This window comes from Cucurbitaria berberidis (genome assembly GCF_010015615.1).
Source record: "Cucurbitaria berberidis CBS 394.84 unplaced genomic scaffold K460scaffold_3, whole genome shotgun sequence".
Classification (NCBI taxonomy): domain Eukaryota; kingdom Fungi; phylum Ascomycota; class Dothideomycetes; order Pleosporales; family Cucurbitariaceae; genus Cucurbitaria; species Cucurbitaria berberidis.
The window spans coordinates 2,126,841-2,154,219 of record NW_024468937.1 but is presented as its reverse complement, the minus strand read 5'-3'; the positions used below and the strand labels follow the sequence as shown (position 1 = coordinate 2,154,219).

Below are 27,379 nucleotides of genomic sequence, written 5' to 3'. Positions count from 1 at the left end.
GTGCAAGCAAGGCAACGTTGTGTGCGGGGAGGGGGATTATTCTGCAGCGGACCTGGCATGCATGTGCATGATGGGAGTGGTAGTATTCTGTGCATGGCATGGTATCTTGTGCATGGTGTTCGTTTGCGGTGGCAGGGATGGGGCCGCCAGAGCGAATGATGCAGCTCCTGTCGCTCCGGGAACGCGCGCGCGACCAACACACAGCACAAATAGTACGTACACAACACGCAGCTTTTGCATCGCCAGCCAGGCCCTATCGCTGATCTACTACTCCTGCCATTCAACCCCATCGAGAGTGCGCAAAGTAATCGTCTTTGCATCCACTGACCCTCCCTTCTCCTCGACCACCACCCCGCACCACTCACTGTCCGCCTTCCCCCCGCGCCCGCATACCCACAATCACAGTCGCAAACACTCACTCATACCATGGCGGACCAGGAAGAAGACTTCACCTCGCTCCCGCTCCCCGATCGCTTCACACACAAGAACTGGAAAGTGCGGAAAGAGGGCTACGAGGCCGCCGCCAAAGAGTTCAACCTTGCCGTAAGCGAATCAGACGCCGTTGTGCGCCAATTCATCAACGATGCGAGCATCTGGAAAGGCGTGGTCGGCGACTCCAACGTCGCAGCACAGCAAGAAGGCCTAGGCGCACTATGCGCCTTTCTCGAGATATCAGGACATGCGGGTTGCACGCGGTAAGGCCGCCCTCATCAGCTTCTTGTTATGGCACAATAAAGAGCTGTTTTGCTGATTGAATGATGCCTTAGCACGCGCAACGTCACAATCGCGACAATCGCCGAGAAGGGCCTGCCGTCAACGAGGGCAGCCGCCAAGCAGAAGGCGCTCGAAGCCCTGATGCTGTATATCGAAACCGACAAGCCCGACCCGGTCATCGAAGAGCTCCTGCCCATTCTCTCCCACAAGCAACCCAAGGTCATCGCTGCAACCTTGGACGCGCTTACCCAGATCTACCACGCCTTTGGCTGCAAGACCATTGAGCCAAAGCCGCTTCTCAAGCTGCTCCCCAAAGTCTACGGCCATGCGGATAAAAACGTTCGCGCAAAGGCACAGGAATTGACGGTCGAGTTTTACCGATGGCTAAAGGAGGCCATGAAGCCGCTCTTCTGGAACGAACTCAAGCCAGTCCAGCAACAGGACCTAGACAAACTCTTTGAAAAGGTCAAAGACGAGCCTCCACCCAAGCAAGAGCGACTACTGCGCTCCCAGCAGGCTGCCAAGGAAGCTGCTGTCGCCGCCCCGGGTGGCGACGAGGAGTTTGGTGAGGAGGAGGAAGAGGTTGCCATTGATCTCGAGCCCGAGTTCGAGGCAGTCGATGTTTTCCCCAAGATCCCAAAGGACTACTCGGAGCGATTGGCATCATCCAAATGGAAAGACCGAAAAGAGACACTTGACGAGGTCCACAAAGCCTTGAATCACCCCCGAATCGCCGAAGGCCCGTTCGACGAATTGGTGCGTGGCTTCGCGAAAAGCATGAAAGATGCCAATATTGCCGTCGTCACCACGGCTGCCAACTGCGTCGAGCTTCTAGCAAAGGGTCTAAAGAAGAGTTTCGCCAAGTATCGTAAAGACATCATGAGCGCCATGATGGAGCGATTGAAAGAGAAGAAACAGTCGGTGACTGACGCTATTGCGGCTGCGCTTGATGCCGCCTTCGCTTCTACCAGCTTCCAGGAGTGTCTAGATGAGATATTAGAGTTTTTGAAGCACAAGAATCCCCAAGTAAAGCTTGAGTCGTCAAGATTTCTGATACGTTGCCTGAAAATCAGTCGCGAAGCTCCCACGCCAGAGCAAGCCAAAGCCATAGCCGAGGCTGCTACCAAGTTGCTCACAGAATCGCAAGAGGTACAGCGCTCTGCCGGTGCTGAGGCACTTGGTACGCTTTGGAAGATCATGGGAGATCGCATCATGAACGCTCATCTCGATGGCCTCGACGACATTCGCAAGAACAAGATCAAGGAGTACTTCGAGTCTGTTGAGGTCAAGGCCAAGTACAAACCCAAGGCTGTAGCTCCATCTAAGCCTGTAGCTGCTCCAGTAGCGACCAAGAAGCCCATGGGTAAGCGACCAGCCCCAGGCGGAATGAAGAAGCCAGCGCCAGCAGCCGTAGCTCCTCCAGCGGAAGAGCCCATGGCACCCCTTGCACCTAAACCCACATCGAGACCTGGAGCTTCCAAGCTAGGTGCTCCCAAGCCTGGACTTGCTGCACCATCGAGGTTGGGAGGTCTGAAGAAGCCTGGTTCGGGCCTTGCTCCCTCACCCAAACGACCTGTGGCTTCACCTCCTCCTGAGGAGGTAGCACCACCCCCACAACCCAAACTTGGAGCTGGGCGAGGCCTTGCCGGACGTCCCCTTGGAAAGCCGGCCACTGAGGCTACTGCTGCGCCGTCTCCCATATCACAAGCTCCTACCGGGCTCAGTTTGGTAGAGCGTGCAGAATTGGAAGAACTTCGGGCAGAGGTGGACCGCATCAGGCGGCATAATGAAGATTTGCGCGGAGAGCGGACGAGACTCACTTCGCAAATCTATGAGCTCCAGAACCAGAATGCCCAGCTCATCGAGGATCATACTCGCGATGTCCTTTCTATCAAAGCAAAGGAGACTCAGCTGGTCCGGGCCCGATCAGATTTCGAAGCCGCGGAACAGACGGTCCAAAACCAACGCCGAGAAGTCGACCGTTTGAAGCGTGAACTCAATCGACAAGTACGAGCTACTTCACCCCCACCGACAGATTTGGCAGACCAAATCTACACTGATAACCACAACGCCAACACCAATGGTGCACGGCTCGGTGACTCTGGATATGGTAGCCAAGGCCTCTACGGCAGAAGAGATAGGGGATACGCTAGCGGGCCGACGAGTCCGGGTGGTGATGGTAAGGAGAACTTTGATTCTCTCTCTCGCCCTAGCAGTAACTTGAGCGGAAAGCTGAGTCCTCTGCGAGCAGATGCATCTGGCAAGTCATCGCTGTCATCACGAGGCGGTGGCCGAATAAGCCCAGCAGAGAACGGGACCAGTCGCATTGGAGGCGGCCCAATGCATGCCAGTTCCGGTGCAGAAAGCTGGAAGCGTGCTGCTGAGGTTACGCAGAATTTGAAGCAGAGAATTGAGATGATGAAGGCAAGTCTTTGTCTGCAAACATGCACCATGATGGTTATAGAGGGCTAACGTGGTTTCTAGGCTAAGCAGGGCATCGGAAGGCCGCCGCCACAATAAGCTACCGACATTTCTCACGTTCATGATACGCCCACGAGCTGCATGTGCTACGTATGCAGGTGATGAGTTGCGTGGGCTGCACCCCGCACTGTAGCTGTTTGCTTTCTTTTGCGTGCATTTGTCCTCGGCGCCGTTAGGCCTTCGTGGCCCCTCGCGTGTTTCATGTTCTGCACGCCTTCCTGCATGCATATTACCCGTGGGCATTTTCAGCGGCGTTGGATCGGATTTGGGTTATATCGATGTGATTGGGATGATTCAGGCATAATGGTGGGGATAGGCGAAACATGCACGATAGACTCTGGGTGCAGGGCGGGCCGGCAGGCTTCATGGTTTTCATCAGTACGAGATTCCCCCTTATGCATGTTTGTCTCCTTCGGTTGTAGCAACTTTAACAGAGCCAATGAGGCTCATCTGCTCTGCTCACCTTCTGGAAATTCCGCTGTGCCGCCGCACAAAGTGATGTTGCTTGGCATGGTTGCTTTCATAAGCCTGGGCATGTCGCTGTGTATCTCCGTGCCCACCATGTCTATCTATACCAGAGCTCATGCGCCTGTGGTAGCCTTCCCAGACCCGTGCCCATGATGGAGTCTGGCCTGTCCTTGCGCATGCAGACGACGCTGGAGGAGCTGCTGCCTGCTTTTGGCGCTACTGCCCCACTGAAGCAGTACAACCCCACCGCTTCTATCGACTTGTCAAGCGCGCAAAACGAGGTTCTTCGCTCGGAACTCGTCGAATTCTTCAAGAGCACGATAGAAGACAAATTAACAGGCCAGGTCCGTGTGCGTCAAGTCGCATGGCCTCAACTCTACTGACCTAGTGCAGGCTTTCGCTTTGCCGGGTCCTGGTCGTCTGGATGGGGGGCATCTACAGCTCCGCGAAGCTCTAGCTTCTTTCTTCAACACATGGTGGAATCCTATTCATGTGGTCAAGCCCGAGCACATTGTGCTCACTGCGGGTGCCAGCGATGCACTCGAAAACGTCATCCACGCCGTGTGCGACGACGGAGACAGCGTTTTGGTCCCCGGCCCATACTGGTGTAAGTCACCACTAGCCTTTCTTCATGCTCGAGGATCGACTCTTATATCAGAATATTAGACGGCTTCGAGCACATACTCAAGTCACGAGCCAACGTCAACGTAATCCTTGCCCAGCCACCCACCTACGAAAACTATGACAACTATCTTCTCCCATCACTACAGGCGGCGTACGACTTCTCAGACGACAGGTCACGTATCAAGGCTGTTCTGCTGTGTAATCCGCATAATCCCCTGTCGAGATGCTATCCCAAGAAGGCCCTCTTGGAGCTCATGGAGTTCTGCCAGGAGCGGGGACTTCACTTGATATCTGACGAGATATATGGACTTGCGGGATTAAATGGCGTACCTACAAGTGCTCCGAATTTTGTGAGTGCTCTGAGTTTGACCGAACCGCTTGTACCGGAAGGCGCGGTGAAGGTTGACCCGAGCCGCATACATGTAGTTTGGAGTGCGAGCAAACTGTTTGGTATGAGTGGTTTTCGAGTGGTAAGTGTTTGGAATCCGCTTGGTGGTTCCTTTAATAGCCCCAAAAAATAGTCTGACGCATATTAGGGTTGTCTCGTTTCCCAGCAAAACCCCCAGCTCCTCACCTCAGTCTCGCTATTGACATTAAGCCACACCAACAATATCGCGTCCCTCTGTCTCTACCACCTCCTTACATGGTCGCAATTCCCCACCCTCCTCACATTGAACTCTGAGCGACTTACAGCGTCCTACCGCTTACTTGCTACCTTTCTGCACAAATGGAGAATCGACTTTGTCACCCCTACGCATGGCATCTTTCTATTCGCCAAACTAGTGAAAAACGCGAGAAGCGTAGAAGATGAGAGGTCGTTCTATGATCGACTTGCGCTTCATGGCGTGAAACTTGGGCAGGGGCGGTTTTATAGAGGCGTAGAGGGAGATTTTGGGTGGACTAGGATACGGTTCTCAGTATCCATCGATGTTTTGAAGTCGGCTTTGGCGAGTATCGATTCATTCCTTTTGCAGAACAACTAAACAATGCGGGGCTTTCTCATGCTTTGGTGAACCTTGGTAACAGCGTGCCTTTTGTCTATTTACTCATTCATCTATACTCCGTGTCACCTTTGTCCTACTTGCTTTCCGTGGGGTATTTTTATTTTTATTTTTATTTTCATTTTCATTTTCAAAGAAGAATAGTATCAAAAGGCTCTTTGATGCATTAGCTCATTGTAGCGACGACTCGAAACACCTCATACAGGACCAAGAGAAAAATCAAGTTGAAAATGCAGTTACTTGCTAAACTATGCATGGCTCGGCACCTAGATGGAGTCGTGCAAGGTATGCGCTCTTGCTCTTAAATGAAAATGAAACGACTCACTTCCGTTAGAGCGGAGCGAGCTGGCGCAGTTGTGTGTATAAAAAGAATCTTTTCAGCCTACTATTTCGAACTACTTGGTAACTTTCCCTCGTTCGCTTCAATGTAAGCAACCAGGTCTTCAATGGTGCACACTTTGATCCCCCATTTATTGCCAAAGGCCAGACACTCGTCCCGCCTCATCATACCGCCGCCAACCAACTCTGGCTTGCCCTCTGTCTCCTCTCCGTCCGTAATCAGCTCGCAAATGACGCCCACGGGCTGCTTTCCCGCTAACCTGCATAAATCGACTGCAGCCTCTGTATGTCCCCTCCGCACCCTGACACCGCCATCGCGCGCTTGTAGTGGAAGAACATGTCCCGGTCGTCGGAAATGCGATGCTTTTGCTGAAGGATCGGCCAGCATACGGCATGTGAGACTTCGGTCGTGCGCTGAGATTCCCGTGGACACGGACGGATCTTCTGCATCGATGGAAACGGCGTATGCGGTTCGATTCGGATCCGCGTTGTCGGCGACCATCTGTGGAAGGTGGAGGGCGGCGGCGCGGGAAACGGAGAGGGGTGCGCATATATACCCCGATGAGTAGCGGATCATGAACGAGGCTTTGGCAGGTGTCAGGGCGGACGCAGCGATGATGAGGTCGCCCTCGTTTTCACGAGAAGTGTCGTCGAGGACGATTACGAATTCGTCGTTTGCTGTTGGAATGCACCTGTTAGTGCCTGCAGGGCCTTGTAGATATGGACATGGGGAGTAAGCGCACCAAAGGCTTGTATGACATCTGGTATTGAGTCGAAGAGCGGATGTGCTGGTGTAGGATTCGCGACTCCGTTGGCATGGCCATTGATACCGTTGGTGGCGCTGACGGCGGGCATGTTTGAGAAGCTTGTTGATTTCAATTGCTTGGTCTAGGCACTCTCCTTCTCTTAACTCTCACTGCTGGCTGCGGAATGATGCCGTTCCGTGTCGTTGTACAGCCTAGGTGCGAAACAGTCACTGCTTAGAAAAGGCGGCGTTACTTTGGTAAGCAAAAGCCGAAGCCGGAGGGATCCGCTGGTGTTCCGGCGCCGAAGGTCTTGGAGAGAGAAGGTATCGACCCCTTAGAGGAGTCAATTGTACTTGTGAGGGTCAAAGAAACGGGCGACAATAATATATTGTGGAAACTACGCTCGGTGTCTGATCGCCACAAAACGTTCATCTATTATGCGGATGGGTGGGGGTGGTGCCTCGGCCCTGGGGCCCTGCATCGGTGCCCGTCTAACGCGCCGGTCCCGATGAGGGCTGGTTTGGGTTCCGACTGCCGATGCTTATTTGTTTCACAAGAACGCAAGTCGAATCCTACGTAAATAAAAATCATACTTGTGATTGATTGGCTAGGAATCAAATTCTGTCGCATGTAAGGGTATATACAGAAACTCGTCATCACCTTGCCTAACTAATGCATGTCAAGCATGTACAGACACTGACAACCCCAAGGCGGCGTTATAAAAGTACAAAAACAGAGATATCGAACGATTGTATTGGCTATGCATGTGCACCATTCTGTGCCATGACACAAGCTGATGCCGTTCAAGCAAGCTTCCGGGTTTGCTTGTTAGAGACAAACTCCTTCTCAGGCACGTTGTGGGCCGAGCTACTCTCGCTCTTGGGATCAACGGTTTGCATCTGGACGCCTTCCGTCTCGTGGTCGGCCTTCCAAAAGTGCCTCTTGCCAGAAATGATCCTCTGCGTCCACGGCGGGAAGAAACCGCCGGGAATGCGCCAGGTCCAACGTTCCTTCTCTTCCTTGTTTGGCGGAACAATACGGCCACCCGACGCCTTCTCGATGATGTATACGAGTGTATTGATGAGGATATAGGAGCAGATGCCGGCAATCAGACCGTAGGCGATCGAGTAGGTAAAGGGCATAATCGCAATGGTGAGGAAGGCAGGGATGGCGTCGCCCATGTAGCGCCAGTTGATGTCCTTGGCAGACTGCGCCATGAGAGAGCCAACGATGATGAGCGTGCAGCCGGTTGCCCAAGGAGGGATGGAAGCGAAAATGGGTGCGAAGAAGATGGAGATGAAGAAGGCGAGACCAGCGAACATGGCAGTAAGACCAGTCTTGCCACCCTCGGAAATGCCGGCACCGGACTCGATGTAAGCGGTGACTGGGGGCGAGCCCATGAGAGAGCCAATGGAAATACCGACGGCGTCGACTGTGTACGCAATGGAAGAGTTCTCAAAGTCTTGGGTACGCTCGTCGATGGCGCCACAGAAGCGAGCCATGGAGTACAGCGTACCGGTACAGTCAAGAATATCGACGTAGAGAAAGGTGATGAAAGCAAGGCCCCACTGGCCAGCGTACTGGGAAATGTCCCATTCTTGGACGGCCAAAACCTTTGTGATGGGGTGAAATGTGACGACTTTTTTGAAAAAGGCAAAGGACGAGTCGCCGACGGTAGTGTGGGGGAAATAGGTGACGCTAGTTTGGCGCGGCCAGGAGATGATGGAGACGAGTAGGATACCAAAGATGATGGCGCCCTTGACGCGATACATCATCAGCATGACGGTGAGGATACCGCCGCAGAAGATGCCGATCCACATGGCCGGGTTTCTCATTTTATAAGAAGCGGGGCAGACGCCTTTGTCGTTCTTGTACTGAGCCTCACATCCTGCAAGTTCCAGTGGAGTTGCGGTAGCGCCAGTGATGAGACCAATGCCAGCAGAGTAGGTAAGGCCGATGATAGTCAAGTAAAGTCCGATACCGACTCCCGTTGCGAGTTTGATGCTAGCTGGAATAGCTCTCGCAAGCCATTGTCGAATTCCGAGCAGGGTAAGACCAACAAAGACAAAGCCTTCTACGAAGACGGCGGTGAGGGCAACCTCGTAAGGGACCATACCAGAACCATGAAAGCCGACGACGGTATAAGCAAAGTAGGCGTTGAGACCCATTCCAGGGGCCAGAGCAATGGGCATATTGGCGAAGAGACCCATGCAAAAGGATGTCAAAGCGGCAATGGCAGCCGTGGCCGTGACCAGATCCCGCTTGACGACTTGGACGCACAACATGTACTCCTGGTTAGTGGCACACAGGTCCGCCATGCCCTCTGGTGGGCAGACGCAGGTGCCGCCCGTGTCGGACACGATGGTTGCTGCAAGTGGTTATTAGACATGTGTGTGTGTGTAATCAGGGGGTTTGATTGCTGGTGCCCGCTTACAGTTGACGGAGATGATGTAGGCCATGGCAAAGAAGGTGGCCAATCCGGCGCGGAACTCGGTGAAGAAGTGGCTTCCCTTGCGCTCTTTGGGCTGCAGAGTGGTTAGCTCGCATACTGGACAATCCATGCCCTGGAGAGGAGACGTACATGACCGGATCCCTCGAGGCGAAAGTACCTGCCCGCAAAGGAGCGCGCGACGGCCGCGTTGGCATTGTGAATCCAACCCGCCATGGTGGGTGAGTTTCTCTTTCTTTCTTTCCCTCTTCCCCACCGATATCACGGCGGCGCGATGTCTGTGTGGAAGGCGAGAGAGATGATCAATGGAGGTGCAGTCGAAGCCAGTCGTGGGAGAGCTTGCGAGTAGGTAGATAGATGTGCCTTGAGTCAATCAAAGGCGCAGAGACAGGGACTTTTTAAGCTCGCGGTTCGATGGTGCCAGTGCACATCCCAAGGGCTGGAGGAGAGAAATCCCACACACCACAAAAAAAAAAAGGTTTCCTTATCTCTTTGGCGGCGACAGAGCTGGGTCTCGCCGTTTGGCACTACCCAATCCGAGCGGCGTGAACCATGTTACGGCCATGATGCCATGCCGAAACAGGTCTAGTGGGAGCGGGCTACACAAATCCACCATGCCCAGGTGGGCGCCCTGGCCTGTCGCGGCAAGATGCGTGAGTGAAGGTCGGCCGACTCCTCGAAGCGGCCCTACTATAGTACAGTACTCTGGAGTCTGTTAATGCGATGGGCAAGTCGGCGTAGAGCGGCCGCCTCCGCTTTCCGCCCTAGCCGGGACCGCAAGGGATTCGCCTACTCTACTATCCTCGATGCTTTCGGTGTGTTATCTGGCTGCTGCTGTAGTGTGGCTGACTGCTGACTGCTGACTACTCGCGATTGCAAATGCGATGCCGTCAAGAAAGAAGCGCTGCAAGCTAGTAGCAGGCTCGGGACAAGTGGAGACGTAGATACGGTACAGTACTGTAGTAGTCGACGGAGAGAGTCCCCTGTCGCGTTACTCCATGTCGATAGCCGGGCATGGATGAAGCCAGCTGCCTGATATGGCGTGGTGGTTACATGGCTGATGATCAAGGTACGAGCGTCACGTGTGGGCGCGCAAAGGGATCCTCTGTTGTTTTCATTGATTGGCTTCAGGCTTGCGAGAGGAGATGGACTTTGTCGCGTAGTAGATGGCGTAGTCGTCATGGAGCGACGACGCGGCAAGCCAAGGCAGCGCAGCGCAGGGCAGAGCAGCCAAGGCAGGTCACCATGACGTAGGCCGTACTATACACCGAGCTACCCTGCCATTGCATTGCATTGCAAGTTCCTATCCCAACATGGACAGAATAGCACTCGTATTCCTCCTCTGGCTGCCGTGAGATCCGTTTCACGAGACAACTGCTCTGGTCCCGAGACCGACCATGAAGCCCCGGCTCTCCGCTCTTGGCTCGCTTCCACGCGTCTCCCTGTGGTCGACAGTACCAAAACCCCAGCCTCGATCCTTCACCACAACATTGCATCCCCGACTCGAGGGCCCCAAGTTTGACGACTACAACAACTCCAATGCCAGGCCTGCCTCTGAACTCAATGAAAACATCACGCAAGAAGAGAAGGACCACTTTGCAAAGAAATTGGACCAAGACAAGGGGAAGCAGATACGCACGCCATGGCACAGAGAAGGGAGCGACCAACCGCCCGTTGCGCGGCAGAGGAGCGCTGGCGCAATGACAAAGGGTACCCTCACCCTCACTCTCGCCACTTTTGACAACAGCTGACAATCCATGCAGGCAAGCTCCTCACCACCCCCTCTCGCATGCTCAAAATCATCCTTCCCCTCACCACCAAGGATATGAATACAGATCGCAAGGATATCGAGCCGCTCGCCCTCCTCGTACACCCGCAACAACCCATTTCCTACCTCGAGCGCTTGATCCAGGCCGAGCTCCCTACACTCAAAGATAAAGACGGCAAAGAGCGTATACCCAGTGTCTACTTCCGCGCCGAGGACTCTATGCAAGCCGACACGCAAGCCTCACAGTCGGCAGCGGAAACCACCGTGAGCAACGACAGCGAATCAGCCCTGCGTCAACATGGCCAGGAAGATTTCGAAAAGGTGGACGAATTCCGTATCGACGGCAAGACGGAAAAGACTGGCAAACTGAGCGACAGTAGCCGGGACAGGAAGACGCCAGAGGAGGCAGAAGCTCTACGAGGTGCGCCTGGCCAAGGAGGCGTCGAATCCTACTCTGGGCAGGGCCAGGAGGCTCCCTCCGACTTGAAGGCCAAACGCAAGTTTGTCCGTTGGTCCTCGTCCACCGAAATTGGCGACTTTATCCGTGACGCGGCTCGCGGGCAAGAGTTTGCCATTGAGATCGAGGGTGCCCCGGCCGAGATCCGCGTCGGTGTACCCAGCTTCAACGAACGAACCTACTACCTCCGAATGCGACTGCGCAAGACCTCGAAGAAGATTAGTGAAATGGCAGACATCAAGAAGGAGTGTGACGAGCTTGCCCACAAGGCGGCTAAGAATGTCGCAAAAGCCGGCTTTGCGGGAATCGTCACTTGGTGGGGTGTCGTCTACTATCTTACCTTTCAGACCGAGTTGGGCTGGGACGTCATGGAGCCCGTGACCGTTAGTCTCCCCCACCCCCCTAACCTCTAGTCTTCATTCCCCATCTATTGCCCTCGGAGCTAATCTTTTCCCAGTATCTCGTCGGCCTCTCTACCCTCATAGGTGGTTACGTGTGGTTTCTCTACCACAATCGCGAAGTCAGCTACCGCTCCGCCATGAACTTTACCATCTCGCGTCGCCAACAGAAACTCTACCAACAGCACAGCTTCGACCTCAGAAAGTGGGAGGTCCTCATCGACGACGGCAACTCGTTACGACGGGAGATCAAGGCCGTCGCCAATGAGTATGATGTCGAGTGGGATGAGCTATTGGACGAAAAGGACGAGAAAGTTGCCCAGGCGCTAAAGAGCGAGAGGAAGAAGAAGAAGGAGGGGAACAAGAGTGAAGAAAAGGATGAGGATGAAGATCATGATCATGATCACGATCATGAACCGAGTAAAAGCAAGCGTCAGGTTGAGGATAGAGGATCCAAGTAAGAAGTGGTAATGACGGGTGACCGTCTTCGACGTTTTCAGCGTGGCGTTGGGGTTATAGAAGAGTGCCATTTTCCGCCGTAGAATAGTAGACCAGCACACGAGTTGACATGTACAAACGCTTTCCGCCATCAAGTTATAGACCAAAAGCTTCGTTGTTGCCATGTTAGGGATTACAACAAGGGCATCACCAAAAGTAGCACGCTGTCAAAATACATCGTTGCACAAGCAATGCATACATGTGCTATATCCATGAAAGCTTGTTCCGCCTGAACCATCTAGTCTGGCCAAATGCGAAACACTCGCTTGGCCGCCACACTCGTATGCACATCCACCATGCTTCTACCATCATTATCCACTCTCGACGAGGCGAGACGTCAAAAACCCGAACGTAAGCCAGCCTGTGATGTGAAGCTGCTGTGAGGTATCAAACTCTACAAAACCCTCCACGAACCCACCCATATCATGTCGTTGCAGACTAGGCAGTCTATGATACAGAAGCAAATCAAGGGAAAGCATGGAAAAACTAAAACCCAACTCAGTAGATCGAGTTTGGGGCGACGCCCAACGTCCAGTGAAGGAGTCGAGTATCGAGATAAGGACAAAGGTGGGAGCCAGCCGATCGTCATACCAGCCTTGCCTCTGAGGCGATTGTAAGCTGGCACTGGAAAAAGAGACCGCATCGAAATCGTCAAAACTTTTGGGTGCAATCCGTCATGAAGCCGTCCGCCATTCGTGAGAGTAAACCGTAAACCGTGCGCCATTCGCCCTTGACATTTCATCGAACCATCATAAGAGACCGCTTTTCAAGACTGACACGAAGCGAGTCCTACTCGACGGTAACTGTGGGAAGCTTAAGCCTTTTCTTCTTTGGACTCTTCCTTGGGAGCATCCTTCTCAGTCTCACCCTCTTTGTTCTTGACATATTCGTCATAGACGCTCATGGCCTCGTCGACCTTGGCACGAAGAGCAGCTTCATCGGAGGTCCTAGATTTAAAATTAGGACACAGTACAAGGCAGTGAAGGACTAGGTGGTACGTACAGGTTGATCAACTCGCTATTGTCCATCTCCAAGAGCATGCCGGTAATCTTACCAGCGAGCTCGGGTTGTATCTCGTGGATCTTGGGGTAGAGAGCCTCGCCGAGCATCTGTTTCTGCTGACCGGGAGGAGCAGAACTGAGAGCGCTCATGTCGACGCCAGCGGGGCCGGCAGCGCCTCCACGTCCGCCTTGAGGAAAGCTTGGCATGGGGGCTTGGCCAGGACGGCCCTGTGGCATACCACCACGACCAGCACCTTGAGGAGGGAAGCCTTGGCCGCCGCGCATGCCAGGTACACCAGCCATCTGGGCTTGAGGCATACCAGGCATAGGAGCCATGGGGACACCGCCGCGGCCACCACGTCCACCCATAGCCTGCTGTGCAGCCTGTGCAAGTTGCAGGTACTGTGGGTTCATGTACGGAGGGAAAGCACCGGGAGCCATGCCAGGAGGCATGTACATAGGAGGCATCTGCTGGGCATTGGGTCCGCCGCGGCCGCCTTGCTGAGCAGGCAGACCACTAGGGAAGCCAGCGCCCCGGCCACCCTGCTGCTGACCAGGTAGGCCGGCAGGGAAGGGCATCTGGCCACGGCCACCGGGAGGAAACATCATGGGCTGCTGACCAGGAGCAATGAACATCTGCGGAATACCCCCAAATTGCTGCTGCTGCTGTTGCTGCATGCGGAGCTGGTTGCGGGCCTGGATCGTGGCCTCGAGCTGATTCTTACGGACGTCCTTGCGCTGGGCAAGGGCAACGTACAGAGGCTTACCCTCGAGCATCTTCTGGTTCATCTCGGTGACGGCCTTGGTTGCCTCATCGGGGTTGCTGAAGCAAACAAAGCCGAAGCCCTTGCTCTTGCCGAGAATCTTCTTCTCGCCCTTGATGGTAACCTTGTCACCTGCCTTTGTGTCATCCTTCTTCTCGTCAGACGAACCGTCCTTGGCTTCGTCGTCGGCCTCCTTGGGCTCTTCTGTGGGCTCATCCTTGTCCTCGCTGTCCTCCTTCTTCTCGTCAGAGGGAGTTTCGGAGTGTTCAGCAGGCATAGCGTCACGCATGACCTTGGCCGATGTGATGGTGCCGAAAGGAGTGAACATGTCACGGAGCTTCTCATCGTCGACATCGTCATTCAAGTTCTTGATGTAGAGGTTGACGCCCTGGTACTTGGACTGCTTCTCGAGGCGAGCGGCCTCATACTGTTTGCGGAGCTCTTCCTCACGCTCGTGCTTCTTCTGTGCACGGCCGACGTAGAGCTTCTGGCCCTTGAAGTCGGTGTCGTTGAGTACATCGACGGCGACAGAGGCAGCCTCATGTTTGATGTAGTTGACGAAGCCGAAGCCGCGGCTCTTGCCCTGGTCGTCGCGAGCAATAGAAGCAGAGGTGATGTCGCCGTGCTTCTCAAAAAGGTCACGGAACTCCTCGTCGGTGACATCGACATCGATGTTCTTGACGTAGATGTTGGTGAAGTTGGCCTTCATCTCCTCGAACTTGCTCATGCGCTCCTTCTTGGGGATGTGGTGACCGACGAAAACCTTCTTCTCGTTGAGCAGCATGCCGTTGACGTGCTTGATGGCATTGTTGGCGGCCTCGGCCGTCTCGTAGTGGACGAACCCGTAGCCCTTGGAGTTGCCGAGCTCGTCTTGGGCAACCTTGCAGCTCAAAATGTTACCGAAAGCGGCAAAGGTGTCGTGAAGCGCCTTGTTGTCAATGGCGTGGTCTAGGTTCTTGATGAAGACATTGCCTTGGCCCGTCTTGCGCAGGGCGGGGTCACGCTGAGACCACATAATGCGGCACGGCTTGCCCTTGATGACGGTGTAGTTGAGCTCCTCGAGAGCCTTCTCGCCGTCCTCAGAGCTGTTGTAGTTAACATAGGCGTAACCGAGCGAGCGACGCGTCACTGCGTCACGGCAGACACGGATCGACGCAACCTGGCCGATGGAGGAGAAGAGCTCGAAGAGCATGGCCTCGGTGACCGAGGGGTCCAGCTCGCCAACATAGAGTGACGCCGAGTTCTGGTGCGCGGTAGGCGCCGCGGTGGGCGTGGGGGCATCGCCAGTGGCAGCAGCAACGTTGGTGTTGATCTGCGTGCCGTTGGCGTCAGCGCCGTCCTGGACGGGCGAGGTCGAATTGGCTACTTCAGACATGCTGTCGGTCTGTTACGAGTGTCAGTGGCAGGAGCAGATTGGGACGAGCAGGTGCGCTCGCTTGGCCAAAGACCAAAAGTTAAAAAGTGAAGAAACTCACTTGGAGCGTCGAACAAGGTGTGTTGCAACAGAAGATGGGCGGGGTAGTAGCAGAATCGGGACGTGGACGTCCAAGAGCACGGGCAAGGCTGACGCGCTGCTTCCTATTGTTCTTGCAGAAAGGTGAGGTTGAAGCAAGAGGCCTGTCGGGGTGCAAGTGACAGTGTGCTTGACGAAGCGTTGGCCGTGGGCGTCGGACGGGGGCTTTTCTGATGTTTTCTGGATTTTTTTGTTTCTTTTTCGGTTATGAGCGGCACCGCAGGGGAACCAAGGCTGGGGGAGCTGTGGTGGTGGTTGCGTGGTGAGGCGTTTGAGGTGGAGGTGGAGGGCAACGGCGAGGTCGTCCACCTTTAAAGAGATAAATTCTGTGCGGCAGTGTCTGTGCGGCCCGTGCGCCAGTGGCTAGCCGGATTGGGAGTGTGCAACGGGATGGCGGTGAATGGTCCTCGGGAGTGCTGCACCCTGTACAACGACCATGGCAACACCAGTGTGGACCGAATGGGCAGGCGCAATATGTTTCATGGAAGGCGATAGACACACCCTGGCCGTGTTTGTTCGCTCCAGCTGTTTTCGTAGGCCAACACAAGCGCATCCATTGCAACGCTGGGGACCGGGCCTCGTCACATGCCCTTAGATCACATGCATAGGCGAATATTATAACAGCTTTCGTTGTGCACATGCAATATATACCAACCAATTTTAGGCCTAACGATGGCCCTCCCCAGCCCCCCTACTATAATAAAATCTCAAACGGGTATCGGTGCGTAAATGCGAGAGATGCCAGCTATGCAACCATGTCCAGGCGCTCCATATACTCCAATTCTAGTCCCAAAGACTATCGTCCCAACCGCCTTGTTCGGTGAGGAAGTCTTCAACTCTAGTTTTGCACTCTTCCAGGCCTTTGCCGAGAGCTTCGTTCCACTGGCTCTCCACTAGCCCGACCTTCTCCTTCAAATCGTCTGTCAAACGTCGTTCCTCGTCTGCCCGTATGGCCTTCATCTCTTCATCTACGCTTGCCAAGTCCTCGCCCTCTAGAAGCCTCTGCGTCTCAAGCAGCCGTGAGCCTGCTGTCATCACCCCTGTTTTGACCTCATGCAGCAGACAAAACAAGTTTGTTTGTGATTCAATGAACTGATATGCGGACCGACCAGCGTGCGCGAGAAGGGTGTAAAGGTACTGTAATGGAAAGTCGCGATATGCTGGATTTTCGCTATATTCTTGCGATGGAACCAAGACGTCGAAACCGTACAACCGCTGGGGGACCCGTTGCACGATTGCGAGTAGTCCAGGAGCGATATCCCAGAAGGCTGACAGTTGTGCCTCAACACCTCGGGTAACATTCTGTTCAATTACCGTCATGACATCCTCGTAGCGTTTGAGAATCTCCTTCTCAAACGTGACCTTGCGATCTTGTGCGTCGCGCTGGAAAAAACTAGTCGCTTCCTTGATTTTCTGCTCATTCTTTGCTTGCACGTAAGGTAAGACGATAATATCTCGGTAGAGGTCGTTGCGTTCGTTTTCCAGCTCGAACATTTCCTTGTGCAACTGCTCGCGGGCCTCAAACAACCACTTTAGTAACGTAAGCATTTCCAGGAGCTCTGGATTCTCGTCCCCCTCCTCCTGTGTTTGATTTGGGCTGGGCTTTTGCGCTTCACTGGACAATCGCCCTTTGAGGTGCTCCATTGATGCCGTAGCCCTGGTGATGCGTTCGCAGAACATAGCATGGAGCGGATTGGCGACCTCTGTCTGGAAAGTGTCGAATACGTACTGAACCACCTCTTGGGCGTGTTGATGTTCGCGCTCTTCAAACTCGGCTTCCGCTTGAGCAGCAGCTGCAAAACTCATTACGCCATTTCGTACATTGTCCTGGATGTTGTATCTAAGCTGTGCTCGTCGGTCAGAGAGCGATGCGCTTTCCTGCTCTTTTCGCGCCTGCACTTTTACTGTGAAGTTGGCTTTGGTATTTTTGACATCCTCTAGATCTGACAGTGTCCGCAAACTACTACGTATGGATGCCAAGTCGGGATGATTATTATTCACCGCGGGGTGATGACGCGGGTACGAGGGAGGAAGGGTCACCAGCCTCGACACATCTAGCTTGTGGGGGTCTGGTGTTGCCGTGGCGGACTGTGGATGGTAGCCGTGAGACGGCTGGGGCGGTTGAGCAGTGTTCTCATGCAGACCGACCTTCTCCGGAGGATACTCATTTGGTCCGTATACCTGTTGACTACTTGACCCTGCTCTTGCTCGCGGTGTATGTAGATCTTCTCCGGTCCACTGCAGGCTTTCACGAGCTTCTTTCGGTAAGCTCATGTATTTTGACTCTCGCTTACTCCTCTCAAGCCTCCTGCCACCGCCAACTCCTGAAGATCCACCATCACTTTCCCACCAGCGGCTTGCCGACCGACCTCTTGAATCTTCCTCATCCGCGACGGTGCTCATAGCCATGCTGGGGATGGGCGATAGCGAAGGGTGATAGTTATTGTTCCAGGACACATCGCGAGCCTTTTGACTCGATGCGCTGGATGGAGATGCCGGTTCGGTACGTGGGGTAAAATTCCCCATGGAGGACGCGGGGCTAGCAGCTGTTGTAGGGATCGAGTTGGAGAATCTTGTATCAGGAGAATCGCCTGCTACAGAGGCTTGTGATCTCGCACTACTAAACAGTGCGGGAGCACCCTGAGTATTCGGGGTTGCAGATCGCCGCCCGGTGGTGCCGTAGGAACGCCATAGGTCCCTTGTCAAATCCATCATATCTCCCGCCATTGCGTCGAAGGCTGCAGAGTAGCGATCACGACGAAGCCTAGACTCGATAACGATGAATTCAGCAAATAAATCCAGCCTGTCTTGATCGCTTTCGGCAGCCATCTCTTTATCTATAAACTGTCGGTGACGCTCTATTGATGCTTGGGCAAAGGCGTCGCGACCTGTTGGTCTTGGTGTGCTCACTGTCGAGTCTTCCACTCTAGTGTTCGAGACATTGGATGTTTTTGAGGCGGACCCGTTCGCAGCACCTGATTGAACGGTCAGGTCTGAGTCATGTTCGTCGCCGTAGGAGCGTAGCGGAGGAGTAGGCAGTGCTTTGGAGGGAATTGGTATTGCAGCTTTCTGAGCAGAACGACTGAGAATATCCATACCTGGCGAGAAAGGCGGCGTGGGAGCCGTGATAGGTGCAGCCTTCTGGTAAGCGTCCATACGGGGAGTAGAGTTTGATGACCCAGGGTCATCGAAAAGATGCCCACTTCTTGGTGAACGAATACCGCCACCGCTTCGCGGAGTGCCTTTGGTCACTGCACCACGACGGGTCAACCCACCATCAGGCGTACACAAGTCGAGGTTAGCTGGTACTGTCGATTCCGTTTCCAGGTCCTGCGCCCATGGATTGTTGCTAGGTTCGGGGCGTTCACGCGCAGCACGACTCTCGCTTCTTCGCTCGCGGATGCCTCGGACACTCGATTCGCGTTTTAGTGGAGTACGATAAAGGGTGCTGTTAGAATGCGATGTAGTGGTCGGTCCCGATGAGATTGACACACTTCCGCTCTCTGACGATGGAACATGGTGTTCAAGCGGGCGAACCTGTTGTGTTCGTGTATCAATGTGCAGGCCATGAGCTGCTGGTGATCTTGCTCGCGTACTCGAATGCTCCTCTTGCCAGCCCAAAGGCGTAGGTGGGATAGGCGTTAGCGTAGTCTGCCCTGGTCTTCGTGTTGGAGGAGCAGAGGGAAGATTTGGTACGCGAGACGAATCTGCCCCAGGCCCCACACTCTGCGATCTTGAGTTGCTCGGTGGTGGACCAGGGGGAGGTGGAGGCAAGGGTACACTTCGATTCCAACTTCCTGGCGCTACAATGGGGGATCCGTCAATCGGCGTTCGAGTCTCATAGCCCGACACACCGGCAGATGCTGCTCGTCGAGAAGCGGGCGCTCTGATAGGGGATTGATTGTCGGGACTGTACCGCCTCTCTGCGAAGGCATTTGGCATGTAACTGCGGCGACATTAGTGCATGCTACAAATTGTACGGCAACAAAAGGGCCCCTACTGCGAAGAAGCTCGCTGCGCAACCAGCCCAGGAGAAACGGGCGCGCGCTGGATCGCGTCAGATGTGTTGATGTGCAGAGACTCTATGGCACTTGGTGCAGGACTATGTTCACTGTTCCGGTTCCTAAATGACGAGAGACTGAATTTGGAGGACAGCTTGTCACGCGACGCCGACCGGCCTGGCCCGTTTCTTGAGGGTGGAGGTGGAAACTGTGGGTTTGACGTTACGCTGGTTGCGCTCTGCGGTATTACTAGGGAGCCCGGCCGGCTTTGGAAGCCTGATAGGGGTCGCGCGGAAGACGGTGTGCTGGTTGGCGGTGGGGGCGGCGGGGGATGTTGAGGAAACACATTGCTAGACAGATGAGGCGACGAGCTGAGTGTCTGTGACATGTTGGGATTCTGCCCTGGCGAGTATGGAGGAGGTGGAGACGGCATCGACGCTGAGAAGGACTTAGCATCACTCGACACTGGATGCAGGACATGTGCTAAAGAAACGAAGAAGAAGAAGAAGAAGAAACTACTTGGAGGCATGCCATTCGAACTTGGGAAAAGGCCAAGAAATAAAAGGAAAGGTTGTAATAGTGTTTGAATCTATGTAGTATGAGACCTGTGGTACCTTCCATTCCCGTGAGGTCCTGGAGACGAGCCGGGACAGACGTTTGGGTATGCTGGACCTGGTGCCCGCTCACGGGCGCACCGCGAGTCCATTGCTGCGGGTTGTACGGAACAGAAGACGCGTTCCTCATGGCCATGGGGGAGGCTGCCACGGGGGAAGGAGCATATGGAGAGGGCGAGTGGGCGGCGAGCGGCGAGAAGGGCACACTTAAGGACGTTGCGGTTGCGGGTGTGTGCAACGAGCCATGCAGGTACGACGTTGGGTGCGGCGGCGCGAGGGCGGTCGTGATGAGCACAGGTTGCACAGCAAAGGCGCGCCTGAGGGGAGAGGTTTGCGGTGCCTGGAGCCCCAGCGGCGCAGGTGGTGGTCGAGGACGTGGTGGTGGAGGCAGAGGCAGAGACGGCGGCGCGGCATAGTCGTGCTCGGAAGACATGATCAACGTCGTCGTCGTCGGTTTGGAAGAGTAGGGCTTGCTGGCCCGAAGCCTCCAGCGGCTCCAGCAACGCGTAGGGCGAATCCGACGTCGATGAATTGGGGCGGCCCAGGAGCGGCGTGCCGCACTAGAAGGTGTTGGTCACCCCAGACCAAGGCCGACGCACACTGGAAGCCATTCGTTCGTCTCGTCTGCGCCCAGCAATGCATGAGGGAGGGAGGGTAGGGGTCTTGCGGCCTGCATATGGGCCGGGCGAGTGACAGACGTTAACCCCAAGCAGCATCGAGTTTGCATGGTGCATCTGCAGCAACCCCTGGTCGTCGAAAAGAGCGTCGGCGGCTAAGTAAAGAACACAGAGGTGGCCACACACTGGTCAGAGACCAACACAACATTCATCACACACATGATGCCTCCAGGCTACACTGTCAATAGCAATATCACTATCAATATCAATCCCAGCTACAACCACTCCTCTCTCTCTCTCTCTCTCTCTCTCTCTCTCTCTCTCTCTACCAGGTATATCATTTCCGGGTCAAGGTTCGTGACTCAACTACCCGACTCGTCCAGCAAGAGTTAGAGCGTTAGAAACCGTCTGTTGGGGATATAAATAGCAGTGCATATCCGTTCTGCAGCATGGGGCCACACCCTCAACCCACGGGACAGCACCGGAGTAATAATAACTCCACCACCATTACGATGCCGCCGCGTCCCAGGACGCCATCACATCCAAACTCTGCTGTTCGGTTGCGTTGCAGAGGCGGACAAGACGAACAAGACATGCTGATCAATCGACTTTCATTTTCACTCCCAGACTCACGGTTGCCAACACACGTTTCCGAAAGCATCAATTACTTGCATGCTGACAGTGGTACGAGATCAGGCTGACTGTCGGTAATCGTGCATGAGAGCGACCCGGCTGCTGATAAACATGTTGCCGGCTTGCTTTGTCACCAGAATAGTCCCGAAATTCGGTATATCCGTTGCACTTGGTCAAGTATTCTGCGTGCTCAAACTATTGCAGCCTTGCCCGCTACCCATGCGCAAGCAACCTATTTCTGGTGCTTCTTGTGCGCATCAATGACCTTTTGTACCTCGCCCTCCGAACCAAGGAAAATACCAGATCGGTCATGGATGTGTTCGGGCACGACTTCTAGCATGCGCTCCATTTTACTATTGATCGCGAGACCCCCAGCTACAACAACAACATTAGCATTCCACACACTTTTTGTCAGACATGAGCAATACATACCGTTCTCAAAGACCATGGCCATTGGGGCGCATTCGTACAGGATACGCAGCTTGCCCTTGGGGCTCTTCTTGTCCGCTGGATACGCAAAGATACCGCCGTACAACAGCGTTCGGTAGGCGTCTGCCACCATGGAGCCGATGTATCTCGCGCTATAAGGCTTGCCTCCCTCGGCAGGGTTCTTCAAACTGTGGCACCACTCCTTGACCGGTTCCTCCCAGTACAACGAGTTGCCCTCGTTTACTGAATAAATCGCCCTCGTCTTTGGACACTTCATGTCTGGATGGGTCAAGATGAACTCGCCAAACGCATTGTCCAAGGTGAAGCCATTGACACTGCCGCCCTTCATGGTGATTACCAACTGCGCAGAAGCACCATACATGGTGAATCCTGATGCAACCATTTCCGTGCCTGGCTTCAGGAGATCCTCCTTGGTGCCCTGCGCGTCCTCGGCAAGCTTGTATACGGCGAAGATGGTGCCGACCGAGACACCAGCATCGAGGTTGGACGAACCGTCTATGGGATCGCAGGCTACGGCGTATCGCGCGCTGGGGAATTCGTCGAAGACTATGGCCTCTTCTTGCTCTTCAGACACCAGCAAACGCACGCGACCGCTGGAGCGCATAGCCGAGATGAAGAGCTCGTCGCCGATTACGTCGAGTTTCTTCTGCTCGTCGCCCGTCGTATTCGAAGTGCCTTGTAAGCCAGTGAGCTTTTCGAGTCAGTAATGGTGGTCTGTGAAAGCGCCAAAAGTGGTGGCATACGTTGATGAGCGTTGCTCTTCGAATGTAGTAGGCGATGCTCTTGAAAGCAAACTGGAGGGCATGGCATAGAAGTCTGGAACAGCTGCTATCAGCTTCTCGCCCAGCGACGGCGGGGAGGAGAGTGATTGTGGCCTACGTGAAGTCTCCCGTTGCCTCCTTGTGCTTTGTTTGCTCCTCGGTAAGAAAGCGGGTGAGGGTGATGATATCTGTGTTGATCTTTTCGTTGCCCACGGCTCCTCCTTCCCCCTTGTCATTGCCGTTGGTAGCCATTTCGTTTGTCTGGTCGATGGGGCTTGGTGTGGTAGAAGGCTATAGAGTAAGACGTGGAGAGAGGAGACAGACGAGGAGGCACGGAAGTATTATTATTATTATGAAGTCAGACCTGGGCCCAGGTGGGTACAGTCGGGCAGGCGGGCCACCTTTTCGGTATCGGTATTGCGTTTGGGACATGCACTACTGGACTGGTTGGATTGGAGCTGCCCCTCGGCAAGAGAAGCGGACGGCGGTCACGAGCGCCCATGAAAAGCAGGATGGAAGAAGCTTCATCAGCTACCACCAGTCCGCCGCCGGACAAGAAGCCAATGGGTGTGGTGCACAAGACTGCGCTTTCATAGTGCCGTGGCATCAATTCATCTGGTGAAGCCTGTAGCTGTACAGCAGGCACAAGAGCGCGATGATGTAGGTGCGGATCCCAAACAGTGGAGGGGAGGAGGGGTTGGCGGGGCTGCTGCCTCGCTGCTGCCCGCGCGCCGACATCTTCCGAAACCCACCCGTACGCGGATATAGAGAGACATCATCAGCCTGCCTACCTCGACTTCAACGGAACTTATTGGGCGCACCCTATTCCTCCGGCAGAGTTCGTCGCCTGCCCATCCATGTGGCTTTTGTTACACCGACTCTGGAGAAATTCATCGCGACCAACATCCTCGGGCTACCTCCGACCGAGCTTCCACAACATGCTCACGAGCAATTCGCTTCATAGTGCAAATCAAAGGGAACCGACTTTTTATACTACAGTCCATCATATACATACACGCCTAGTTATGCAAATGCAGGGCCAAAGAAACCCCTACCCAGCCTGCCTGCCTATCCGAATCATCAAGCCCTCAAGTATTATCACACGAAAATGGGGCATCAAACAGTGCACGCGACCAACACTAAAACAAGACGGCGTGATAAATCAAGGTGCCTCTACTCGCCCTTGAGCTTGTCCTGCTTCACACTGAAAGCCATCTCAAGCAAGTCCTTCTCCTCCTTCTTATGCGAGTTCTTCAGCCCCGTTGCAACAGACGCGCTAGGGTTGCGGCCTGCGTACATGACGTGTCTCCTGTTGTGATGCTCTGTCTGGTTAAGAAGCGTCTCAATACGGGGTTGTGTAAAGCTCCAGGCACCGGCATTAAGCGGCTCTTCTTGGCACCAGATGATGTTCTGTGCGTTCGGGTACGAGTCGATGTTTTCCTTCAGCTGTTGCCAGGGGAAAGGGTTGAGCTGCTCAATACGAGTAATGGCCACGTCCCTGAGACCGCGCGCCTCACGTTCTTTGACGAGAGCAGCATAGACCTGGCCTGTGCAGAGGATGACGCGGTTGATGCCCTCGTTGGATTCAATCTCTCCGCTCGAGTGCGCTGGGTCTTCGATGATCCATTGGAAATGCGATTCGCCCGTAAACTCATCAATGCTGGAACGCGCGAGCGGGTGTCGGAGCAGGGACTTGGAGAAGAAGAGGATGAGAGGTTTCCGGAACTGACGGTTCATCTGACGACGTAGCAAGTGGAAGAGGTTAGATGGCTTGGTAGTGTATGCAATCTGAACGTTGCAGTCCTGGTGCTGGCGCTCCAACTTGTCGGGCGACGGGAAAATGCGTGGGTCCTCGTTGACGAGCTGCAGGTAGCGCTCCATGCGTCCAGAAGAATGCTCAGGACCTTGGCCATCGTAGCCGTGGGGCAAACTCATGACAAGGCCAGAGCGTTGAAGCCATTTGACCTCACCAGAAGCGACAAACTGGTCGATGATGACTTGAGCTGTATTGGCAAAGTCACCAAACTGAGCCTCCCACATCACAAGAGCGTTGGGCGAGGACAGGGAGTATCCGTATTCAAATCCGAGACTGCATGCCTATTAGCCTAGAATCAATCACACATGGAACCCTAGACTTACACTCCATATTCGCTGAGAGAGGAGTTTGAAATAGTGAAAGTGGCTTGGTTTTCGCTAAGATCTTGCAGAGGCGTGTACGTCTTCTCGTTCTCCTGGTCATGGAGCACAGCGTGTCGCTGAGAAAAGGTTCCACGCTCAACATCTTGGCCGGAGACACGGACGTGGTGGCCTTCGATGCAGAGGCTTCCAAATGCCAATGCTTCTGCTGTGGCCATGTCGATATTCTTGCCCTCCACCACGGTCTTGGTACGGCCGGCCAAAATACGCTTCAGGTTCTTGTGCACATTGAAGTCGTTTGGTGCGTTTCCGATCTTCTCTGCTATGTGCTTCAGCTGCGACTCCTCAACGGCGGTCGGCAGATGGGGAAGCACTTCAGTGGCGAGCTCCTTGGGCGACTTGAACCCGTTCCAAGCAGAAGTGAGCCATTCTTTAGAGGTCGGTTGGTAATCCTTGCTGCGGTTGAAGCTCTCTTCGAGCATACCCCAGACCCAGGCCTTGTGTTCATCAACGTCCTCCTTGGTGAATGTCTTCTCGTCCAAAAGCTTCTTGGTGTAGATGTCGAGCGTTTGTGGTTGTTCCGAGATCTTCTTGTACATTAGAGGTTGGGTAAAGAAGGGCTGATCTGTCTCATTGTGACCCTGCTTTCGGTAGCACACCATGTCAATGACCACATCTTTCTTGAACTCGGCACGGAAATCGGCCGCAAGCTGGCAGACAAAATTGAGAGCCTCAACATCATCGCCGTTGACGTGGAAGACGGGCGCGTCAATGGCCTTGGCAATGTCGGAGCAGTAAGGGGTGGAACGCGAAAATCTTGGATCCGTCGTAAAACCGATCTGGTTGTTCACAATGAGATGAATGGTTCCTCCGGTGTGGTAGCTAGGTAGCGAGTGGAAGCCCATGGTCTCATACACAATACCTTGACCTGCAAAGGCGGCATCACCGTGCAGTAGGATACCCATGGCAGTGCGAGCGTCCTTCTCATCGTTATTATAGTGCAGAATAGCACGAGTCTTGCCTAATACGACTGGATCCGAAGCCTCCAAATGTGATGGGTTGGCGACCAAAGAGAGTTGCACACGTTTTCCGGATGGCGTAGGACGCTCAAAGTTCATGCCCAAATGGTACTTGACATCGCCAGAACCTTCGTCGTTGGGCTCGGCGGTTCCAGCAAATTCGCTGAAGATAGACTCGTTGGGTTTCCGGACGACGTTGGAGAGTACGTTGAGACGTCCACGATGCGGCATGCCGATGACAATGTCCTTGACACCGTAGTCGACGCTCCGGTCAATCAAAGCCTTCATACCCGGAATCAGAGATTCTCCGCCCTCGAGACCGAAGCGCTTATCGTTGGGGTACTTGGTGGCCAAGAAGGCTTCGAAGTTGGTGCCCCAGATGAGGCGATCTAGGATGCGGCGCTTTTCGTCGACCGAATACTTGAAGGGTTGCGGTACCTCGATGCGCTCGCGGAGCCAATCGCACTGTTCCCTATCCGGAATATGGATGTACTCGACGCCATACGAGCCGCAGTAGAGGCGCTCGCAGGCCTCGATAATCTCCCTCAGTGTCATCTTCTTGCGGTTTTCCGTCTTGAAGCGAGGCAGGATACCCGGACCAAGCTCGATGTCCTGATCCAAGTCCTTCTCGCTAAAGTTGTAATGTGACAGCTCGAGCTCGCGAGGCTTGCTGTAACCAAACTGCTCCGCCTCGGAGCGGATGCCCAAGGGGTCAATCTTGGCCTTGTGGTGTCCTCGAGCCTGGTAGGCGCGCACCAGCAGCTGCACCTTCAGGTGGTTCATGATTTCAGAGCCGTCGGCGGAAGCCATGCCCATGCCTGGCTTGAAGATGCCGCCAGAGGGTGTAGGCACGATGGTAGGCGGCGGTTGAAAGGCTTGGGACACGGGCATGTCGCCCGACTCCATGTTGCGGAAGTAGACCTGCCATGAGTAGTGCACACTCGAAGGGTCTCGCTTCCACTGCATATACATCTCGTCGACATAATTGGCCGTGTTGCCCTGTAGGAACGAATCGTTGGGGTCCTGTGCGGCCATGGTTAGCTATGCCGGTGAAGAGTCTGAAGCTCGAGGCAAAAGAGCCGCTTACCACGCCCTTGTTGGTGTCCTCGGCAGCAATGGCATATGTCCGGCGCGGTGAAAGGGCAAGCGGCCTGCGACATGTTGAAATGGCCGTCCGTGATGGCGACGCGGCGAGCGTCCGAAGGCCTGCTCTCGCCGGCGAGCTCTGGAGCGTCCGCGAGCACTGGCGCAGCGGGAGGCGCAACATGATGAGATTACGAGGTGGATGCGGGAGAATGAAGGGGGGACATGCAAGCGGATGGCGATGGCGATGGACAGAAGGGTCTTCTGTCTAGGCAGTGTGTAGGTGCAGCTGGAGCGCCCAAAGGTGAGGAGAAGACAGGTGCATGCGCTCAGAGCCACCGTGTCGGGCCTAGCGCCCTTTGGCGGTAACACTTTTCGAGGAATGCCCCAGCGTTTGCCTCTGAATCCGACTCGCCAGCGACAAATGCCTCATCAAGCCCCTTCATCCCACAGCTATTCATGGATGCTTGGGCGCCCTTGCTCAACCCCCCTTGTGCCCATGTACGGGAGTCCAGGAGCGAGAAGAGTACCTGGGCACACATCCTGCGTCCAGTGCACGATGCTGTTGTCTTTGGCATGACGAACGACAGCATCAAGTCGATTTGTGCATGTGCATGCGGCATACGGACCAATAGCAGTCCACTCTTTACTTATCCAATTGTAACTCTGCACGAGACGACGCTCTGTGACGTTGGGCGGTGGGCAACGGATATGGCGCGGATATGGCGCGGATATGCAGCGGATAACGTATCTGCAGGCGCACATACTGCCGCCGCTTGCCGTGGCCTATTAACCGTGACATGGACGAGATCTTGGACACAAAGCGCGCAAAGCTATGACTCCT

At 54.6% G+C, this 27,379-nt stretch overlaps 10 protein-coding genes across 10 annotated transcripts; 3 read left to right on the top strand and 7 right to left on the bottom strand.

Annotated features, from left to right (window-relative positions):
• Positions 1-426: 426 nt before the first annotated feature.
• On the top strand, positions 427-3,186 carry K460DRAFT_283925 (ARM repeat-containing protein; the record flags this gene model as incomplete). Its single annotated transcript, XM_040928695.1, has 2 exons — positions 427-695; positions 768-3,186. The coding sequence occupies 2 exons, from the start codon at positions 427-429 to the stop codon at positions 3,184-3,186; spliced, it is 2,688 nt and encodes an 895-aa protein (XP_040787850.1).
• Positions 3,187-3,815: 629 nt separating this feature from the next.
• Positions 3,816-5,270, top strand: K460DRAFT_283068 (PLP-dependent transferase; the record flags this gene model as incomplete). The annotated part of the gene is made up of 4 exons (XM_040928623.1): positions 3,816-4,007; positions 4,057-4,270; positions 4,330-4,757; positions 4,824-5,270. 4 exons carry the CDS (start codon positions 3,816-3,818, stop codon positions 5,268-5,270), a joined length of 1,281 nt encoding a protein of 426 aa, XP_040787849.1.
• Positions 5,271-5,673: 403 nt separating this feature from the next.
• On the bottom strand, positions 5,674-6,482 carry K460DRAFT_286167 (3,4-dihydroxy-2-butanone 4-phosphate synthase; the record flags this gene model as incomplete). Its single annotated transcript, XM_040928866.1, has 2 exons — positions 5,674-6,305; positions 6,371-6,482. The coding sequence occupies 2 exons, from the start codon at positions 6,480-6,482 to the stop codon at positions 5,674-5,676; spliced, it is 744 nt and encodes a 247-aa protein (XP_040787848.1).
• Positions 6,483-7,129: 647 nt separating this feature from the next.
• Positions 7,130-9,490, bottom strand: K460DRAFT_366157 (purine transporter). Its single transcript, XM_040933315.1, has 3 exons — positions 8,955-9,490; positions 8,808-8,898; positions 7,130-8,741 (listed from the first exon to the last, which is right to left on the bottom strand). The coding sequence occupies exons 1-3, from the start codon at positions 9,036-9,038 to the stop codon at positions 7,177-7,179; spliced, it is 1,740 nt and encodes a 579-aa protein (XP_040787847.1). The 5' UTR covers positions 9,039-9,490; the 3' UTR covers positions 7,130-7,176.
• Positions 9,491-9,943: 453 nt separating this feature from the next.
• Positions 9,944-12,242, top strand: K460DRAFT_366155 (uncharacterized protein). Its single transcript, XM_040933314.1, has 3 exons — positions 9,944-10,532; positions 10,586-11,430; positions 11,505-12,242. Exons 1-3 carry the CDS (start codon positions 10,220-10,222, stop codon positions 11,904-11,906), a joined length of 1,560 nt encoding a protein of 519 aa, XP_040787846.1. The 5' UTR covers positions 9,944-10,219; the 3' UTR covers positions 11,907-12,242.
• On the bottom strand, positions 12,123-12,794 carry K460DRAFT_105913 (uncharacterized protein). The gene has a single exon (XM_040926527.1). It carries the CDS (start codon positions 12,683-12,685, stop codon positions 12,338-12,340), a length of 348 nt encoding a protein of 115 aa, XP_040787845.1. The 5' UTR covers positions 12,686-12,794; the 3' UTR covers positions 12,123-12,337.
• Positions 12,758-15,083, bottom strand: K460DRAFT_282995 (polyadenylate binding protein; the record flags this gene model as incomplete). Its single annotated transcript, XM_040928617.1, has 2 exons — positions 12,758-12,890; positions 12,946-15,083. 2 exons carry the CDS (start codon positions 15,081-15,083, stop codon positions 12,758-12,760), a joined length of 2,271 nt encoding a protein of 756 aa, XP_040787844.1.
• A 600-nt stretch (positions 15,084-15,683) lies between these two features.
• On the bottom strand, positions 15,684-20,471 carry K460DRAFT_366153 (uncharacterized protein). The gene is made up of 3 exons (XM_040933313.1): positions 19,837-20,471; positions 19,222-19,660; positions 15,684-19,167 (listed from the first exon to the last, which is right to left on the bottom strand). The coding sequence occupies exons 1-3, from the start codon at positions 20,267-20,269 to the stop codon at positions 16,005-16,007; spliced, it is 4,035 nt and encodes a 1,344-aa protein (XP_040787843.1). The 5' UTR covers positions 20,270-20,471; the 3' UTR covers positions 15,684-16,004.
• Positions 20,472-21,048: 577 nt separating this feature from the next.
• On the bottom strand, positions 21,049-22,725 carry K460DRAFT_366151 (fructose-1,6-bisphosphatase). The gene is made up of 4 exons (XM_040933312.1): positions 22,416-22,725; positions 22,280-22,352; positions 21,519-22,227; positions 21,049-21,461 (listed from the first exon to the last, which is right to left on the bottom strand). Exons 1-4 carry the CDS (start codon positions 22,547-22,549, stop codon positions 21,319-21,321), a joined length of 1,059 nt encoding a protein of 352 aa, XP_040787842.1. The 5' UTR covers positions 22,550-22,725; the 3' UTR covers positions 21,049-21,318.
• Positions 22,726-23,470: 745 nt separating this feature from the next.
• K460DRAFT_405542 (2-oxoglutarate dehydrogenase-like protein E1 component) lies at positions 23,471-26,719 on the bottom strand (the record flags this gene model as incomplete). Its single annotated transcript, XM_040936865.1, has 3 exons — positions 23,471-24,386; positions 24,437-26,475; positions 26,540-26,719. 3 exons carry the CDS (start codon positions 26,717-26,719, stop codon positions 23,471-23,473), a joined length of 3,135 nt encoding a protein of 1,044 aa, XP_040787841.1.
• Positions 26,720-27,379: the final 660 nt, after the last annotated feature.

Coding starts and splice junctions, on each gene's coding strand:
- K460DRAFT_366157 (XM_040933315.1), bottom strand. CDS start 9,038: ATGGCGGGTTGGATTCACAATGCCAACGCGGCCGTCGCGCGCTCCTTT. Junction 8,899..8,954: donor GCCTCGAGGGATCCGGTCAT/GTACGTCTCCTC, acceptor ACCACTCTGCAG/CCCAAAGAGCGCAAGGGAAG. Junction 8,742..8,807: donor CTACATCATCTCCGTCAACT/GTAAGCGGGCAC, acceptor AACCACTTGCAG/CAACCATCGTGTCCGACACG.
- K460DRAFT_366153 (XM_040933313.1), bottom strand. CDS start 20,269: ATGTCTTCCGAGCACGACTATGCCGCGCCGCCGTCTCTGCCTCTGCCT. Junction 19,661..19,836: donor GGACCTCACGGGAATGGAAG/GTACCACAGGTC, acceptor AGTCCTTCTCAG/CGTCGATGCCGTCTCCACCT. Junction 19,168..19,221: donor GCGCAGCGAGCTTCTTCGCA/GTAGGGGCCCTT, acceptor ATGTCGCCGCAG/TTACATGCCAAATGCCTTCG.
- K460DRAFT_105913 (XM_040926527.1), bottom strand. CDS start 12,685: ATGAAATGTCAAGGGCGAATGGCGCACGGTTTACGGTTTACTCTCACG.
- K460DRAFT_366151 (XM_040933312.1), bottom strand. CDS start 22,549: ATGGCTACCAACGGCAATGACAAGGGGGAAGGAGGAGCCGTGGGCAAC. Junction 22,353..22,415: donor GAGGCAACGGGAGACTTCAC/GTAGGCCACAAT, acceptor CAGCTGTTCCAG/ACTTCTATGCCATGCCCTCC. Junction 21,462..21,518: donor GGCCATGGTCTTTGAGAACG/GTATGTATTGCT, acceptor TTGTTGTTGTAG/CTGGGGGTCTCGCGATCAAT.
- K460DRAFT_366155 (XM_040933314.1), top strand. CDS start 10,220: ATGAAGCCCCGGCTCTCCGCTCTTGGCTCGCTTCCACGCGTCTCCCTG. Junction 10,533..10,585: donor CGCTGGCGCAATGACAAAGG/GTACCCTCACCC, acceptor CAATCCATGCAG/GCAAGCTCCTCACCACCCCC. Junction 11,431..11,504: donor ACGTCATGGAGCCCGTGACC/GTTAGTCTCCCC, acceptor ATCTTTTCCCAG/TATCTCGTCGGCCTCTCTAC.